At 46.7% G+C, this 17,830-nt stretch overlaps 2 protein-coding genes across 4 annotated transcripts; one reads left to right on the forward strand and one right to left on the reverse strand.

The window, feature by feature from the left end:
- The first annotated feature begins 177 nt into the window (after positions 1 to 177).
- On the forward strand, positions 178 to 17,721 carry DNAJC17 (DnaJ heat shock protein family (Hsp40) member C17). 2 transcript variants are annotated; one of them, XM_063332129.1, is made up of 12 exons: positions 178 to 325; positions 2,208 to 2,277; positions 3,469 to 3,527; positions 5,081 to 5,168; positions 5,557 to 5,639; positions 6,133 to 6,229; positions 7,876 to 7,925; positions 8,423 to 8,500; positions 9,222 to 9,302; positions 10,077 to 10,205; positions 17,355 to 17,486; positions 17,576 to 17,721. In XM_063332129.1, the coding sequence occupies exons 1-11, from the start codon at positions 248 to 250 to the stop codon at positions 17,475 to 17,477; spliced, it is 936 nt and encodes a 311-aa protein (XP_063188199.1). In that variant the 5' UTR covers positions 178 to 247; the 3' UTR covers positions 17,478 to 17,486; positions 17,576 to 17,721. The 2 variants fall into 2 exon arrangements, with proteins under 2 accessions (XP_063188199.1, XP_063188198.1); XM_063332128.1 differs by lacking the exon at positions 17,576 to 17,721 and having other exon boundaries at positions 17,355 to 17,564.
- C4H15orf62 (chromosome 4 C15orf62 homolog) lies at positions 13,193 to 16,465 on the reverse strand. Of its 2 annotated transcripts, none has more exons than XM_063332131.1 (2): positions 15,526 to 16,465; positions 13,193 to 15,422 (listed from the first exon to the last, which is right to left on the reverse strand). In XM_063332131.1, the coding sequence occupies exon 2, from the start codon at positions 14,965 to 14,967 to the stop codon at positions 14,437 to 14,439; it is 531 nt and encodes a 176-aa protein (XP_063188201.1). In that variant the 5' UTR covers positions 14,968 to 15,422; positions 15,526 to 16,465; the 3' UTR covers positions 13,193 to 14,436. The 2 variants fall into 2 exon arrangements, with proteins under 2 accessions (XP_063188201.1, XP_063188200.1); XM_063332130.1 differs by having other exon boundaries at positions 13,193 to 15,091; positions 15,526 to 16,462.
- Positions 17,722 to 17,830: the final 109 nt, after the last annotated feature.

Consider the following 17,830-nt stretch of genomic DNA (forward strand, 5'->3'; position numbering starts at 1 on the left):
CCCCGGCAGCGCAAAGCCCGACGGCATTGTAGTCCTCTGTCCGCCCCACTCAAACCCCTCCCGAAAACTACACCTCCCAGCAAGCACCGCGGCCCGATCTACGGCTGAGGGCGGGAGCGCGGTGCATCCTGGTACATGTAGTTAATCTTCCGGGGCTGGAGAAGGGTCGGCGGCGAGGGGAGACTCCATTTCCCGGCAGGCGGCGCGGGGCCGGCGGCAGGGACGGGGGGCGCTGCCCAGCACCAAGATGGCGGTTGATAAGGACCTGCTGCAGCTGGATCTGTACGGCCTGCTAGGGGTCGGCGAGAAGGCGTCGGAGCAGGAGGTCAGGGCCGTGGGCCGGGAACCCTCATGGGGCCGCGGGGCGGCTTGGGCCGGGCCCCTTCTCTTCCTTCCTCCGTCCTCGACGCCCCCAGCCTTGCCCTTCCCTTTCCCTCAGCACCGGGGGATGCTGCCCCGGGCAGGGGGCGGCTCGGCCGCGGGGCTGCCTTTGCTGCTCTGCCGGTGTTTATCCGAGCGATTGCTCCAGGCGCTGTTTGAATGCGGTGCCGCTGCCGCGTTGCCGGCTGGAGCGGTCAGTGAGCGGGAAAGCCCAGTTTCCCTGATGTTGGCTTTGCAGCTCTCACCTTCCCTTTGCTCCTCTTGAGGCAGCAGGGCCAGACATGGCCTTGGAGAGCGCTGAAATTGGTTGAAGAGAACTACAAGATCAGTCTCGGACGTTATTCCTCTTGCTTTGCTCGATTATGTGCTTGTTTATGTTCCAGGAGGAAAGTTCCTCCCGTGTTTACCAAAAAATCCAGTTATTAGAGGCTAGTCTAGGTACTGTAGGTTCCTATAAGTCCCATTTTGTGGGTTTGGAATTACGTGTTTCCATTTTTTCTTTAGTTTAATGGGTAAGTCAACACTAAACATGGGATTTGAGTAACTGGGCTGGGAAAGTGACTTTTTCAAAGGAAACTAAGTCTCTGAATAAAACTATTCGTAACTGAACAAAGTTAAACTTGAAAGGAAAACTTTGATTTTCCTTCTTAGGCTTTCTTAACATGCAGGACGGAACGAGATTAGAGGCTTCAGGTGGCCCCAGCCTCACTGCTGAGCTAGGCACTGGGGAAAAGGATGAGAAAATTACAAACTGGATGCTATGGTGCAACTTAAAAACTAACAAGTGTAATTTTGAGTGCTAATCCTTGATGTAAAATACTCGCAGCAATCCAGACTCTTTGTATGCGGAGCAGCATGGCCAAAAGAGAGCAACAAAGCGCAGCAAGGGTGTTAAAGTAATTTAACCTCGCTGTTTAGAGAAGCCTTATCTGAACTTGCCATGTAGAACAAACAGCTATTGTAAAGTTGCGCCTGGTGAGATTTACCCCTCTGAACTGGAGACTTGCTTGGGCAGGAGATGGGATTAGCCCGGAAGGCTTTAGCTGCACATTTCCCTTCCAAGAGCTTTGCCCACCAGGTGGAGCCGGGCCATCACTTACTCTGCTCATTCTAGCAGGGGACTGCTTGGCCGTGCAGCAGAGCCGCTCCTCTGCCTTTCCTGTCTTGCATGCACGTGTGTCCCTGACAAAGGGAACGCAGGTTGTTAACAGTGACTTGGCTCAGAAAGTTGTCGGTCTTTCTTGGAAGTGTAGAAGAGATTGAACAGCCTTTGATCAAATATTCTTCACCTTGCCTAACTCAGTTGTTGCACAGTAAATGGTACTCTCTCTGTACCAAAGCTGGAGCTGCAAAGAACACAGCATCCCCCTGGCTAGCACACTGCCTCGGTGAACCAGATCTGGCTTTGAAGTTTGTGAGGTTTGACTGCTGTAATAGGATGCACCTAGAAGTAAAACTTGTGGCTTTGCAAAGCTTGAACTCATTCAAAATATGCTGCCTGCCTGCTAGGTGTCCTGGGCTCAAATGCTTATCCTTGCAGTACTGTGTGATTGAGGTTGAAACTGAGATTTTTGGAGGTCTCTTGCTGTTACAGTAGGCTGCTTTTCCTGTCAAAATGAGGGACTAATGGAGTTAGCGACACTCCAAAAATGGTCTTTATGGTCTGTCAGGCCTGGGGCACATCTAGACATGCAAATGGATGCTGGTTCAGCCAGAATAGTATAATTTTTTGTTTCTGCAGTGTTTTTCTTTCTTTTTTTTCCCCCAAGTTGCTTTTCTCAGACTAAACGACACCAACCGGTAAATCTCAATTCTGGCTCTGGCAGGTTAAGAAAGCGTACCGACAGAAGGCCCTGACTTGTCACCCGGATAAGAACCCAGACAATCCCAGAGCAGGTAAGACGGGGCTGTGCAGCCACAAGCAGCTCTTCATGTTTGTTTTCACATGTGCAGACTCCTGGAAGTGGCTCTGCTTGACTTCAGGTCTGTCTTTGCATGTAATTAAGGGAATGGCTGGTTATACGTCATGTGAAGTATACATATGCAGGACGAGGAGTTCTTTTCATCGCTATTAGGGAGCTCTGTTTTTTAAGATTGAATGCATTGGTTTTAGAAGCATCATTTTTAAGTCATTGCTGAAATTATATTTTCACCTCTCAATCTTCACACATGGTATTTGAATCACGGACCTTTGGCCATGCTGTCCCCAGTTTTTACTGCCTGGTCACTATTTTAATTCATACCTCTCACAGTCGAAACTTCAATGGCAAGCTTATAAATCATATTATCTATGGGAAAGGCCCATTTTCGTCTGTGAGAGACAAGGCCCTGACTCCGTGGAACTGAGCATACCTAAACCATTAGCAAGGTCTGGCTTCTGCAGCTGCTCCATTCAAGTTTTGTAACCACAGGTAGCAGTGAACAGCAGTGATAACTAGAAGGATGCTGTTCATCAAGACACCTCAAAACAAACCTTGTTCTGTATCTTGCGTTTTCCAATTTGATAGGCTACAGTCTCATAGATTGAAAATTTGTAAGTGTAGTACAGAGAAAAATTCTCCATCAGAAAAAAATAGATTTTAGCAGCAAAGAGAGGAAAGCTGGGGCCTTTGATGGATGCAGAAGGTTGAGAAGTGATTAAAAGTGTGTGGGGAGGCCTCCAGGTTGTATGCATAACCTGCCAGGAAGAGGGTCAGCAACGTTGATGTAAAATGCAACGTTTGAATCTTGGTCTGAAAAGCTGTTGGTAGGAAAGGGCGAATTTGTAACAGTGAGTTTCAGGCTGACTGCAGGTTGAGTAATACATTTCTGTAGATGGGTCCTGTTGAATTTGTGCTTTCGAGATTTCTGTTAAAATGAAACAGTCCCAGTTTTTGTTTCTTAATGTACGCTGAAGTTTATGTAACAACTGTTGTCCTTTGAGTTGAGAAGATCCTGGCTATAGATTGGCTTACAAATGCTTTGGAAAGATTATTCTTCTTTCTGATGTTCTGCAGGTCTCTTCCATAAGGGATTGTCTTTTCTGGTTCATCTCCAGGCCACTAGCATGGTTTTCTGCATCTTACCCTTTTTTCTTCTAATTCCCAGCGGAAGTCTTCCACCAGCTGTCTCAGGCCTTAGCCGTGCTAACAGATGCAGCAGCAAGGGTAAGGATGCGCGTCCCTGGGTGATGTTGGGGTTGTGTTACTCTCTGCAAGCATGCTGGAGAAGTCTTGGGAACCCTCCTGCCTTCTGTCCTGCTCTCTTCTCCGATTGTCACTTCATGAATGCTAGTCTCATCTGTTATTCCCTGTAGTTCTCTGTGAGATCAAATAGTAGGTGCCAGATAAGAACTTGGACAAATGTTCTCTTTCTGATTTGATGTGCTGAGAGTAGCTCTGTCCATTTGCTGCAAGGGTGAGATACTGTCTTTAATAACGTGTTAGACTGGGCCATATCCCATTTAAAAAAATAAATGATAACCACCACTGATTCAGGGACACATCAAATTCCCATGACAACGGTGCATTTGCAGTTCCCTTGAAGTCAAGGTCTGACAAATAAATAATATCTAGCTGTGATTGCTCAGGCTCCAAGCCCTTCTTTCCATGGGGCACAAGAGACTTGTAAACAGAAGAGCTGAATCATAGCCACAATCTCTGTCCTTTTGCTGCAAGAGCTTTGCAGGCTGCCAGATGTAGCTTGGACTCTGGTCTTGCTGTGGAGAAGTGGTTGAGTGCCTACTGCTCGGGGCGTGAAATTAATCTGGATGTGTGAAGGGAAAGAATAAAAACAAAATGAAAAAGAGCAAACAACTCTATCCAGATAAACTCAGGAGAGAAGGCATATTAAAATTTCGGATGATAAGATTTAAAAACATGAAGTAACTGCCCTCTCTTCAAATATCGGCAGAGCTTGTAATCTCCCCTCCAAGGGGCAATTAAGCTTTTGGCATCCAAAAACATTTTGGCTTCTACATTTTAAAAAGGCAAAAGTGTTCATCAAATCCTTCGCATCAAGGAAAAATACCAGCTTTTCTGGCTCATAAAACAAGAGCAGTGCTTTCCTGTACAAATATTCTACAAGTAGTATCTGACTATTTGCACCAGTCTATGCTTTACCTACTACAGAAAAGTTCTGTGTAGGTTGATGAACAGATTATTAACTGGTTTAAAATGATGCCAGTGAAATTGCCAGTTTACCCAGTTCCTAAGTCTCTATAGTGCTAAATGAATGCTGATGTGTTACTGCTGCCGAAGAGCTCTGATGTTCTTTGATCTAATATGTTCATGTGAGTCAAACATCTGTCTTGTGAATAAATCTCACATATAAAGTAGACCTTTTTAATTGTAAAACTTTGCTCTAAACCAAACCTGATCTGTTGCCAGTGCCCCGTAAGCTGCTTTTGGCACGTTCAGGAAACCAAAATACTCTTCCCACCTCTGAAGATGGGTCAGACTTTCTCTCCAGCACACATTGCAGTTATTCCTGGACTTCCTCACCCTTTCAGGCTCCAGCTGGATATCCTCGGGCCTCTTCTCATGTTTTCAGGATATTTGTGTTAACTTCTAACAGTTTTAGGAGGACTGCAAGCAAGGAGCAGAAGATGTTTCACCTCTGCTTACAGTGTTTCGATATCTGATCTCACCTTTATTCACTGCTTTCCATTTTATCTTTCTGCTTTATAGAGTTTCACAGTATTGTGTTGGTTCTTTGACAGGCGGCATATGACAAAGTGAGAAAGGCTAAGAAGCAAGCAGCAGAAAGGACACAAAAACTTGATGAGAAGCGAAAGAAAGTAAAGCTTGGTAATGAATGAAAACTTCATTTTCTCTTGGCTTGAACTCTTCATTAGCTGGGGGTTTGCATTTCTTCTGCCTCTGGAATTCGCCTCTGATGAAGCTGTGCATTTGTGACGGCTATGGTTTCCTTATGCCCAGTACAATACAGTAGTCGTCTGAAATCTCCCACAGTCATAGCTGGGATGGTCGTGCTCTGGGCAGGAGTTAGGGGATTTGATGACTGTTCAGACTGCTGATACATTGATGTGCCTGGGCAGACGAGAGGTAGCAGAACTATCAGGACTCTACTTTGAAATTGATGTAGGTGTAGCCAAGTTTGTGATCTTTCCATCCACTTCTGGTCAGGAGTGAAAATTCTCTTTGGGTTGGCTTAATTTTCTTTCTTTCTCTGCAGATCTTGAAGCCAGAGAACGAGAAGCCCAGAGCCGTGAGAGTGAAGAGGAGGACATCAGGATAACAAGATCGTTAGAACAAGAAGTAATGACAAATTCATAGATTTCTCTGCTTCTTCTGATACGAATTGCTGAAAGTCTTTATAATAATTTATAACCATGTGATGCGATGCAGCAAATCTTTGTATAGCAGTCCTTCAGCCTTCTGCATTAAGTGGCTTTATGAAAGAGAGGCGTGTAGAAGGGATCTTGTAGCAAATGGGTCAGTCTCAGGATTTCATTTTTGTCTGCCCTTTTCCTTTTGCCTGGCAGTCAATAACAACAGCTAATTGGTTATATGCCGCCTGATAGGGACGGTGTCGCTAGGACAAAAAGAGGGGTCCAGTTTTATGAGTGCTGGAGCTGCCACAGAGGAACTGGCAGGAGGGTTGCCCCAGAAGATGGGTATAAGACAAAAGCTCTCCTCGGCGGTCTTTAGCTGGCATGAGCCAACCACGGAACTGTGCCCTCAGATATCCATGCTGTCTTACCTCTGCTGTAGATGTAGGGGTTTTTTTTTATTTATTTTATGATTCCAGATAATACGCCTGCGTGAAGAAGGCTCCCGTCAGCTTGAGGAGCAGCAGAGGCTCATTCAAGAACAGATCCAGCTTGAAAGAGAGCAGCGCCTGCAAGGTGAGGACTATGAGACTGGAGTCCTCAGCCAAACGACGTGCCTGTGGGACTCCCAGCTCTTCAGTAGGCAGAGCTCACATGCAGCCTTCTGACTTGGTCACCTTGGCATATATAGGATCCTACTCAGCACATTTTTGAGGAATAAGTCAAAAGACTAGTATTTCTGCGGGGTTGTTTCCTTATATGTGGCATGCTGCTCTTTAACGTGTTGTTGCTCCTCCTTCCCAATAAATATTCTAAAACATTGAATCTAGATGGTCTGATGTGGAGCCCCACAGTTATGCTGGAGGGAGCCTAAAGTCCTGCTCGCCTGTGACAATTAAAGCAGTCAGTGTTGTAGCCTCAAAATAGGGAACAATTCAAATTTGCAAAAACTAATAGTTGTCATTGGGTTACTACTTCTGTGTCCCCTTGAAAGTTCTCAGTACTTATAACCCAAAAGAGACCCCGTGTGGAGAATAAAGGGTTTTCTAATTTGTGTTTGCTGAGGCTGTACTTTCTGGAACTTGATTCTCTCGTGTTCCTTGGGCATGCGCAGGCTTCGTCCCAGGTTTGTACAAACACCAGCAACAGATCTCTTGGGAAATGAGCAACACGGTGAACTGGAAAACATCTGCATTCTGTGCTGCGGTACAACAATAGGTAGTTCTGTTCGAAGTCGTCTCCCTCTGGTTCTCCCGGGCTGTTTGGTAGCTGTAGTTAGTCTCCTTCATACAGGAGGGAATGAGATTTTTCCAGAATTACAGAACCTAATCCTTTGGTATCCTGAACCTCATTCCCATCCACACATCTCTATATTGAATTGCCTTTTTTGAATATTCTTTGTGATCTTAAAATACAGTTTTATGTTTCAGAAAGTTCTGTTCTTTTCAAAACTAATTAGAGTGTTGTTCAGGTTTTCAGTTCAATGGGAAGATTTACTGTCTCTTGCTTGCTACCTCTTTTGTCCTGGCAGAGGCTATAATATAAGATTCTCATCTTATTATTATGAGAGATATCTCTTATATCTCATGAGAGATTCTCATCTCTCACAGGAAGAATATTGGTCTAATGAGATAAAATAACACCAGAGGCCCAGATGCAGAATCTTTTTTTGGGGTCACCAGGGTTTTCCTGTATGACTGTATGTAAGTCGTTCATCCCACCCTAGCCTTTCTTAACTTAATTTCACATATCAGGAATTGGGGAGGATATTAAGCATTTGCTTAATGTAAAACACTTTGAGATCCTTGCAACGAGAGCACATCATTATAAAGCATTTAGTTGCAGGGCCAGATTAAATTCTTAGTCTATGCTATCCGTTTTTTCTGTCTACCCTTAATTTTTCCACACTTGTTCCCACCAGCACAACCCTCTTGCAGGGAAAAATGTCACAGAATCTAACAGATCTGCTTGTATTTTTACTTAGCTGTTTCTAGCCTTGATTGTGGCAAGTTCCACAGAAGGGAAAAATGCTGACATACAATATTCAGTCGGTACTGCAGTTTCTGATGATAGCATTGCACAAAATTTTGGGACTGAAATGGTCTAGTGGAAACCCAGAAGTGGTTGCTATTGCCCTACGTACCCCAGGGCAAATTTTGTGCTAAATGCTCTTTAATTCAGGAGTTTTCACACATGTTCTCTTTCTCCTTTCCCCTCTTTAGGCAAGCAAGAAAGAAATGGGGCAGAAGGCAAAATAACTCCCAAACTCAAAGTAAGACATCTTTATAAAGCTAGGTTTTGGTGAAAACTGATGGAGCATTATGCAGCTTTGGAAAACAGAAGGGACACTTCAGCTCTGCTGAAGTTCCTCTGTCTAACGTGTGTCCTGCATGCAAACAGCTCCTCTCACTGCCTTTAAAATGCTCTTCCTCCCTCACCCTTTTCTCTACTGTCTGGTCTGGGTTTTTGAGCCTGAAATTGAGTTGTCTCCGCTTTAGGCGTGGAGAGACATCTGCCTGTTAGCCTGAAATAGCCATTAGTAGGCTTTCAAGTATTATCTTTTCCTATTTCAGTGAACAGTGTTTCTCCCTGTTCCCCAAATAATCTGTTCCCTTTGTACATTCTGATGTTGAAATCACTGTTTTGGCAGTTCTGGGAGTGTAGCTGTAAATAGCAAACTTGATTATTGTGCAGGTGGCAGGAGCTGCATTGGATGTGGCAACGTGTGTTCAATTGGACAAAATTAACTTGGTCGTGTTTCTTTCCCAGCTAAAATGGAAATGCAGTAAAGAAGATGAGACGAGAGGGGGATACTCAAAAGACGTTCTATTGCGGATCCTGCAAAAGGTCCTGTCTGACACTCTTTCCTACTAGTTCATCTTTCCCTGCTCTCACTCAAATAAAGTAAAAGAAAGAAAGTAAATTCTGGGAAGCTACATCTAAGCCAGAGCAGCTCGCTCACTTTTTCTTCTTTTGTCCAGGTTTCTCACTCCTGCCATTTTGAGAGCTCCGCAGCATGATCCATTAGCTGTGGACTGTTCCCCATTAGCGCCTCTGTCTCCTTCCCAGCAGGGGCTCCTGCTGAAAGAGCAACTGCGAACTCTTCCCACCGCATGGTTCATGCCCTGTGTGAAAGTTAGAGTGGCTGTGTGGTTACGGTGCACTGGTGCCTTCACTGAAAGCACTAAAGCTAATAGCTGCTGTGGGAAGTTCAGAGACAGGAACAGACAAGCCTTTGATCTGATTAATCCCAGCATGTGGTCTTTATTTTCCCTGCATGCAAGTATCTCCTGTAGCTCTGACTCTGAGCTCAGCAGCCCTATGACACTGGGCCTTGCTGGAAGCAAAGTGTGTAGCTCCATGCCTCCCCAGAATTATTTCCTGGAGGAACAGAAATTATGACAGGTTGGGATCAGTGGAAACATCATGCAAGACAGAAAGGGTGACAACGCAAGCCTCATGCCTGTGAAAACACATGTTTTCTCTCTGCATTCGTTCCACAGATGAACTCAACTTTTCTTTTAGGTCTGCAATTAACTTTTCTTTCTTTCTTTCTTTGTCTCAATAGTACGGCGACGTGCTCAATTTATTGATCTCGAGTAGGAAGACTGGGAGCGCAGTGGTGGAATTTGCTACGGTTAAGGCTGCTGTAAGTCTGGTGGAGCCCCCAGATGTGTGCAGTGGAGAGTGGGCGAGAAGGGGTGTCGCAGAAGGGGAGGGTTGGCAGCTGATGGCCTGCAGACCCTGCCCTGTCATTAAGGCAGTGGGGAAGGGTAATGAGAGTCTGAAGGTGCAGCTGTATGAAGGGAGTGGCAAAGCTGGAGGCACAAACCCAGAGCAGCTCAGGCACATAACAAACAGGCTGTGCGTGTAAAAGGCTGAGGAAAGAGACACTGCTTTAAAGAGCAGGCGCTGAACCATTTAATCAGCTCTCACCGAAGGTGAATTACCCATTGTGGAGGTGGGCTTAATGACTTTTAGAGGTTATATCGGGCATTTGCAGTTTAAAAGAAATCAAAACATCTTGACTCACAGTGAGTTATAATAATTCATATGGCTGTGGAAACAGAAATCATCAGTTATGCTTAATTTTAGTAGTTCCATTGACTTAAACTTATACTGCACAAAAGTCTCTCTTTCTTGTCACCTGTCCTTTCCCTCATATATCCAAATAGCTAAAAAAAAAACCCAGAATTGTTTGTGACCTGTTTATCAGAAGTACTGGCAGCGAGGTGGTCTATCTGTGCTTGATGCAGATGTGGACCTTATGCTTCTTATGTGGGGAGGCTGTGAAATCTTCGTTGTTTGTGCCCTACTTGGCCTTGCTGCCAGGCTGAGATGGAAACACTCATGATTTTCAGTTACCTGTGAGGGAGTGGGGTCTGAAATTCAGATGATGATGGAAGAATATTTTCATTGTTAGGAGATGGCTGTGAAGAATGAAGTTGGCCTGATAAATAATCCTCTGAAGATTTCCTGGCTGGAGGGCCAGCCCCGGAACAATCCCAGCACTGTCCTTTCAGAGAGCACTAGTCAGCCTAGGACTTCACAGGTAAGGAGACATAGCCTGCTCTTATTTAAATCTGTTTCTATAGCAACCTAAATTTAACAGTGTGCTTTGCATTTATGGTAAGATACGTTGATTCCCAGCAGAGCTGAAAAGAAGCTCTTGATGAAAGGGCTGGCTTTCTGATGAGCCCTTTTGTGCTGAAGCAGTGGCTTTTTTAAAGGACCTTTTGCCTGAGTGGCAGCGCGGTGAGAACACAAGCTATTTGGATGTCTGGTTCTCCGCATGATTTCATTCTCTTCCAAGTGAAAAACAAGGATGTTTCTTGCTCAGTTCAAAGCCTCTAATGTCATTCTGCTGGAACTTTTTCTAATATACTTTGACTGTGGGAATCTTCTGGCTGATAGCTGGTTGAAATGGATCTCCTAGAAGGCTTCTTGAGAGAGGCTTCGTTATTCACTGCATTCGCAAGAGGGTGAAATTTCAGTGCTAAAAGGAAACCTATATTCTTAGGGTCTGCAGGAGGGAAGAGAAAGCAACATCAAATTGAAAATCCTTGCAGAGACCATATCGTCTGTTTTGTGTCCTACTTACCAGTGCAGTTACTCTGAGTGCAAGGTGCTCGCTCTTGGCTGCTTCCTGTTTGTTTCACCCGATAATCGCTCTGAAGCTGCTGCTCCTGAATAACAAGTGTATTCCAATCACAAAGCAAATGGAAGGCAATAACGTCTAATGCAAATTGTTGGCTCTCCGTTACCCCTTGCTCCTGTTGGCCCTCTGGAGTGGCAGACGTATCCGCTTCTTTTGAAGCATGTTACGTTGCGCTTTGTTCTATGGCGCAGGATTTATCTCGTGCTCTGCGTGTCTTCTGTTCTGGTTAGTAATTCCCTGGCTGTGAAGGTGTGAAGGCACCCCAGATCCTTTGCTGGTTATTCAAGTTCCAATTCAAACTTCTTGTGCTACTTAGTCCCCGTTCCTCCTTCCTTTGATATAAAGAGCAAAAAGATGTAATTGCTGAGAGGGCTCCTGCCTCGTGCTCTGCAGGTGCCCGTAGTCTGTGTGTCTGTGTCTCCATCAGCTTTGTGTGTGTTCACTACCCAAATATTTTAGCAGCTTGTGAGATTGTTCAGTACATTCACTCTCCTGACTTTTTCTTAAGTACTTTATTTACTGTAGATGCATTTATACATCATAATGTCGTGTTGTTATGCTAGTTTTGTTTAGGGTTGTATGTTTTCACTTGGGATGTGTGTGCTTTGTCTGAACAGCCTGGCCTGAGCAGCATAGTTTCCCAGAAATCTCAGGCAAAGGCAGTTACAGCATCACAGTGTCGGAGCCAGGCAGTTCTCCATGCACTACGTAGAACCGGTGAGAGTCCTGCAGACACAGCAGATTCACAGAGGTGGCCAGAGTGTTAGAAGGCAAACTGGGGAGGGAAAAAGCAGAATCCTATCCAGTTTGAGTATCTCTTGCTAGTAGAGAGTGAGAACTGGCTCATTCGTACCTGATGGGGTTGCTGGTGCAGTTGGAGCTTGGTACTGGATTCTTGCCTCTGTGGGTTCAAAAGCCCTGGCTTTTGACTGAGTTTACCTTGGCTTGTTTCCACGGCCAAAGCTTGTTAGTGTGGAACTGCAGCGTCTGCCTGCTGTGAAGGATTAGCTCGGTGGAGCAGCGAGGGAGAGCAGGCTGAAGCAGTGAATGGCGTTCATGCTGTGTGGAGGTGGTGACTCACTTCTGTCCAACGCAGCCTCGTCAGTCCTGTATTAGCTCACAAAATGGTGAGGGGCTATGGGCAGTGACTTGTTCCCTTTCCCAAGAACTGCACTGCTGTCGCTCGTCCGTCCTTTCTACTGCTTTTATGTGTTAGCAGCTGCAAACTCTTTGGTTACATTGCAGTCTTGCTGTCCGGGATAAGATCTCTAAGCTGCTCTGGTTCCCACTTTCCTAGTTCCCACTCCAGACCCTCCCCAATTCTCCTGCTGCTTCCACTAGGATGCTTCCAAAATCTGTAATGTGGTAATAGCTTCTCTTGGCTGTACTGATTCCAGTTGACTTATTCTTTGTCCTCAGCCCTTCAACTCTAGACTTTGCAAAATGAGCTCTTTCAGATCTCTTTTGCCACTGTCTCAACCTGTTCCATCTTCATCCTTTCATACCCAGTCTGGCTTCCCAGCCATCAGGGTCCATGTTCTCGCTTTCAAGCTGCACTAATCTCATCCTGATGTAAGCTACCCTCACTTCCTATTTGCTGCTCCCTCTGGGTTGCTCCTATTTCTGTCTGAATCCACCCCCACGTTTGCTCCCACTTTGTGCAAATGCAGCTCTTTCCCCTCTCTGCTTCAGAAAACAGCCGAAAACCTGCAGCGTTCCCATGGCAACGCACTCACTACTCATTTGCTCCAGAGCTGTGTCTGCTCCCTGCCTGGGGTACTCAGCCAGCAGCTGTGCACCGGCATCTTCCACTGAAGGACAGCCACACGCTAACTAGACCAGGGAGTTCTGGAAGCCGTTCCCCGGTGAAAGCAAAGCTGATCGTCGAAAAATCGTGCTGTGAGGAGGCAGTAAGTTGTGAGATCCTTGCCTCCACTGTCTTGGTTGGCTTGTTTTCTTCTCCAGCACTGGGTGCGCATTGCCCAGCAGTTCCTGGAGAGCTGCTGGAGCCAAACAGGCGAGTTGTGCTTGAATTACAAAAGCTGTGGATTGGCCAGTGTTCCTCTAGGCTACTTGAGAGCAATGACTATTTGATTGCTGCAGCTCTGAATGGTTCAGGGCACACCACAGCTGCACAATGCTGGGAAGAGCATATTTTGCCACTGCAACAGCATGAAGCACTCACTTCTGGAAGGGTCTTCCTTGCACCTTTAGTAGTGGGATCTCCCTGCCAGTGGTCCTCATTCATTTTGGGCCATTCATTCAGCCATGCTAAAGTGTTGAGAAAAGCCTTCTGTCGGGCACTCTTGCATCTTTTCTAAGCTCCTTTGAGGTTTCACAGAGTTTGTTTTGTATTACCTGACTTTACAGCCTGGTGTGAGTCTAGTAGGTTAAGAGCTATCTGTGCCTTCTCTGCAGTGTCTCTGTGTGCTTTGCTATAGCCAGCTTCCAAAGCTCACCGTTATCTGGGTGCGTGGAGGTTGTATTTTCTTTTTTTAAAGAGAGCCCTAGTATCTAATCTAGCTATGAAAAAGGCAAGAATTGGTGAGCCAGTAGTTTCTGCAGTATCCTTTTAACAGCTTGCCCTGATCCTGCCGAAAATGTTGTCAGCCTGGCAGAGCAGTTCCCATTGTCCAGCTCTCAGGGTAAAGAACTGTTCATTCCAACACTGGGTCTTGGCCTGAGCTCTGTGCCCTCTCCGCAGGGGAAGGGAAAGTCCCAGCAGCTCCGGCCTTCTCCCAGCCTGGAAAAGCAGAGCCACACTGCTTCCCCACCCTCCTAGAAACCTGAAGTGCCAGAGAGGATCGATCCCTGTCGCTGCAGATAAGGGACCTGTGCTCTTGGTGCCTGGGCTTTTTCTGGCTTGCTACCAATGAAATGAGGCAACAAAACACTTCCAGTCACAGATACATTTATTCTTCCATATCTGTACAGCTGATAGATCAGTGCATGCTTCAAGCAGCAGTATCTAGAGAAATTTCTTCTCCTGCTAGTAAGGTAAATAAACTGCTGTTGCTGTATTACGAGCCTACATGGACGCTTACCTGTTTCCAGGCTGAGAGTGCCAACTGCACTTGAGCTGGGGGGAAAAGAAACCCACAAGGAAAAAAAAGAGCAGGAACAGCTTTGATTTTTCACATCCAAACAGGGTGGGAGAAGAAACACTAGTTTCTGTCTTTTGACCCTTGCCATAGCTACAGCTTTGAGATGCAGTGCTATTGTCTCCTTGCAAGCTGCCTGCTTATCCACAAATGATGTATGCCATATCCCTTTCTGTCCGTGTCCTGCGGTGTCACAGCCACATCCCCAAAATAACAAGTCTTTTGGCAAACAATGCCATTCTTCCATGAGGAGATGCACAGTCAAGAGTGGGAAATTCCCAGTGCGGAGGACGGCAACTTGCCCACGAGGTTCCAGCAGACAGTGCTCTCATCTGAGCAGGGAGCCTCTGAGCTCCGCTCCAAAGGACTCCTTGGCAAGGACAAGGACAGTCTGTGGTGGGGAAGGCGAGAACAACAAAACAGGCCACACGTAACAGGGATGCTGCAGTATCCTTCCTCCCACTAGGACTAGAGAAACTGGCTGCAGCAGTAGGTAAATGTGATATCTTAAATGATAAATACCTTCAAATGGCGTAATCTCGTGGATTCTGTTTCCTGAGGGTCTGCAGAACATCCTCGAGAAGCGATAGCCCCAAGTCCACTTTGAAGGACAGGAAGGGATCAGACAGGTCAGAAAGGGTGGTGCCATTCTGGGTGCCTGTCTCTGAGGTCCCGCAGTCTGTCGCCTGGTCCTTGTGGAATTGAGTTTGAGTGGCTTTGTGGTACTGATGAGTAGCACCAGAAAAGGAGATGTCAGAGTGCGAATCCGTGTGATCAATGATGTTAGGGCAGCTAGAACTGTCCAGGTAGAGCCGGGGGGGCTTGGGAGGTGCTTGTGCCTTGGCTAGGTTTTGCTCGCTCTGACACGACAGGTAATCAGACTTGTCCTTCAGATCCCTCAAGCATTCCCTCTTCTGGCACTGTCCATCACTGTCCAGAGTGTGGCTGTTCTGATTCAAGAGGATGACTTGGTTGCCCAGCTTTTTGTGTCTCCTGAGTGAGAAACGTCTGAAGAACGTTGTGGACTTGATGGACCCTCTCCGCCAAGTATCCATGCTGATGAAAGGCAACGAGAAGAAGGAAACTGCTGACTCTTCACAGTCAGGTGTTGGACTTAAGTCGCAGGATCAGCAGCAAGCCACACAACAGGAACAACCTCTTCCTTCCCCGTTCCTGTAGCTGGAAGGAAAACAGAGAGGCTGGTATTGCAGGAAATGCAAACCTCACACTATGTCCCCGTGCTAAGGAGCAGTTGGCCTGTCTTAGACATTAAGGAGTCTCCGTCTTCAGTGCAGAAGGAATGGCAGTGTCTGAGCTTATTAAATCTGGGCTGCAGAACCAAGCTGATGAAGAATAGCGAAGGCATACAGTCACCATGAGAACAGATTTAATCTAGTATCTAGAACAGAAGGGCACTTTGGTACCATGGTAACCAGCCACCTTCATGGAGAAGGGCACAGTATAAAAATCTCAGTGGGTGGTTAGGAAGGGAGACGGTGACTCAGTCGCGCTGAAGGAAACCAAAGAAATACAGTCAAACAGAAATTTAAAAAGCAACAAAACGCAGGTGTTAAAGACAAATGTTAGGAAAATTGAATGCAAAATAGACTTACGCCGTGTCGGAGCAGCAGCCGAGTCTAACAGGCGGCGAGGAGAAACTGCTGAAGCACTTGGAGAACTGTGACCACCGCGTTCCCGAGTATGCTGGGGCGTTGGAAGAAGCAAGTCCAGGGACGATTCAGCCAGGTTGGACCCGAAACGCTAAAAATCCACAAAGCCGCCTTCTCTTCATGTGCCTCCTGTCACTGCTTCCCAGGCTGCAGTTCCTTGTGCGTATGTATTTGTTTTGAGCCAAGCCCTTGCTGAGTCAGCCACGTCAGAAACTGGGTTTTACACCATTGGTAATTGCCAGGATTGCAGGAAGTAGGTGTGTAGAGTGGCAAAGCATCAGCCCACACTCTGCCTGAGGAGAAAGCGAGCTCCCTCAGAGGCACCCAGATTGCTCGAGAACTGCCAACATGAAGACGGACTGGGACCCCATCTCGAATCGGTCCGTTTCTTCTCTTGGTGCTCTCCCTTCTGCCACTCCTGATGGCTTCTTGTACCAGCAGGGCTCCCAAATGAGGCCAGGAACAATCTCTTGTCTGTTTTAAATTTAAATCCGGAGTGTGAGGAGGTAGTGTTTCAGGTTTGTATGGGTGATTCATCTGCGTGAGTCTCATGTAGGCTATTTCATTCAGCCCAGCAAATGACAGTGGGTATCTGTGGTTAGTGGACAGGCACTTTGAAGAAGCCTACTTCTGCCGCTGAAGGCTGATACAATCTGCTGCTTTCTCAGACGCTGTGAAAGTCTGTGCCGGGCAGCACGGAAAGGTTATTTCATTCATGCAGCTCCTAAGATACAATTACAGCGTATTAGTCTCTTAATTCCCCGGTCTAAGTTTCTCATCTGTTGTGGGCTTCTATTTTGTCCTCGCAGCTAGACGCTGCAGCTGCAGGAACCACGTTGCTGGCACACGACAACAAATTTGCACTTGCCCCGTTTTCATGCAGAATCTTATTTAGCTATTCTATTGCCTTTCCATCCCTTCTCTTTTCTATCTAAGATGTCCTTAAATCACCACTAAATCTACTTCCTAGAAAAATGAACATGAGATTTTTATTTTTTTTTCATTCACCTTCTGTCTAAATGCTTTTATTTCTACCTGAACTGTCAAGCAAATGAGCTGGATGTTTCCAAGCATTGCAGCGCTTTGAATGTGTCTGAAATAGTAAGGCCACCTACTAATGTTAAATGGCTTTTGAAAGCAGAGTGCCAAAACCACCACTTTGCTCTGCGATAGCAGCTGTCATCTGCTGCCTACATTTATTAGGTAGAGTCTGCAATCACCACTTAGCTGACGTGACAGTTGCTACCACACACAGCAGAAAGGCTCCAAGAGCTTTTGAGAACTGAAACGCTCTTGTGGCAGGTTTGGGAACGTACCTGGTGGTTTTCTTTCTGCAGCCACTTCCGTGGCTAAACCACAGAAAGGTTTGATTTTTTTTTTTTTTATGGCATTAGCCTTTATAACGGGTGAAGTGTACGCTGGACTTTGTGCGCAGCGTTGTACTTGCAGCGCAAGCTGGTCATCCAAAATAAGCAGCCCCAGCGAGGCGAGCCGTGCCTCCCCATCCCCCCTGGCTGGGAGCGGGGAGTAGCTCCAGCAGCGGGGGGTAACCCGGGCTCCCTGTCTGGCCCGCTCGGTCTCCTCAGTTACTCCCTTACGACGCTGGCTGGTTTCGGTAGGCCGGCAGCTTTCGCACCTACCTGATGTCTCCGGGCTCGTACTGCTATGAACCACCCTCCTGGCTCGGGCGCGTTGTGAGTGGGGGTTTATGGAGGGGGGGGACCTGGGGTCTATACTGTCCTTGAGAGGTTGTGTTTGTTTCCCGCTCCTAGGCCTCGGTGGTGTCGGAACGGGATTACGAGAGCCTGGTGATGATGCGCATGCGCCAAGCAGCAGAGAGGCAGCAGCTCATTGAACAGCTGAAGCGGGAAGACGAGGAAGAGTCTCACACCTAGCATGAGAGAGTATGGATTCTCCCCACCCCATCGCTCTTCATTTCCGGAGCTGTTTCTTAAATTAAGTCAATAAACCTCCTTTTTTAAAACTGTTGTAGGAATGCAAACTCTCGGTGACTGCAGCCCTTATCCCTTTCCAGCGTGGGGTCGGGGGGGAATGGCTGCGTCAGCTTCAGGGTAAGTGTATTAACCTGTCGTCTGCGTACTCGGAGCAGCTGCCCAGTCCCAGAGGGTGAGGTGAGAGCGGCGCTATCAGAACACCAAACCTCCGAGCTTTTAATCCCCGAGAGCTTGTGCAGGAGCTGTGGCTGCGGAAGGCCTTGGCAACGACTGTTTAAAACAACCCACAGAAA

This window comes from Chroicocephalus ridibundus, chromosome 4 (genome assembly GCF_963924245.1).
Source record: "Chroicocephalus ridibundus chromosome 4, bChrRid1.1, whole genome shotgun sequence".
Classification (NCBI taxonomy): Eukaryota; Metazoa; Chordata; class Aves; order Charadriiformes; family Laridae; genus Chroicocephalus; species Chroicocephalus ridibundus.

Bases quoted from the DNA above. Each gene is read 5' to 3' on its own strand.
- DNAJC17 (XM_063332129.1), top strand. From the start codon at position 248: ATGGCGGTTGATAAGGACCTGCTGCAGCTGGATCTGTACGGCCTGCTA. The intron at 326-2,207 runs GTCAGGGCCGTG...TGGCTCTGGCAG, and splicing joins AGAAGGCGTCGGAGCAGGAG to GTTAAGAAAGCGTACCGACA. The intron at 7,926-8,422 runs GTAAGACATCTT...TTTCTTTCCCAG, and splicing joins AAATAACTCCCAAACTCAAA to CTAAAATGGAAATGCAGTAA.
- C4H15orf62 (XM_063332131.1), bottom strand. From the start codon at position 14,967: ATGGATACTTGGCGGAGAGGGTCCATCAAGTCCACAACGTTCTTCAGA.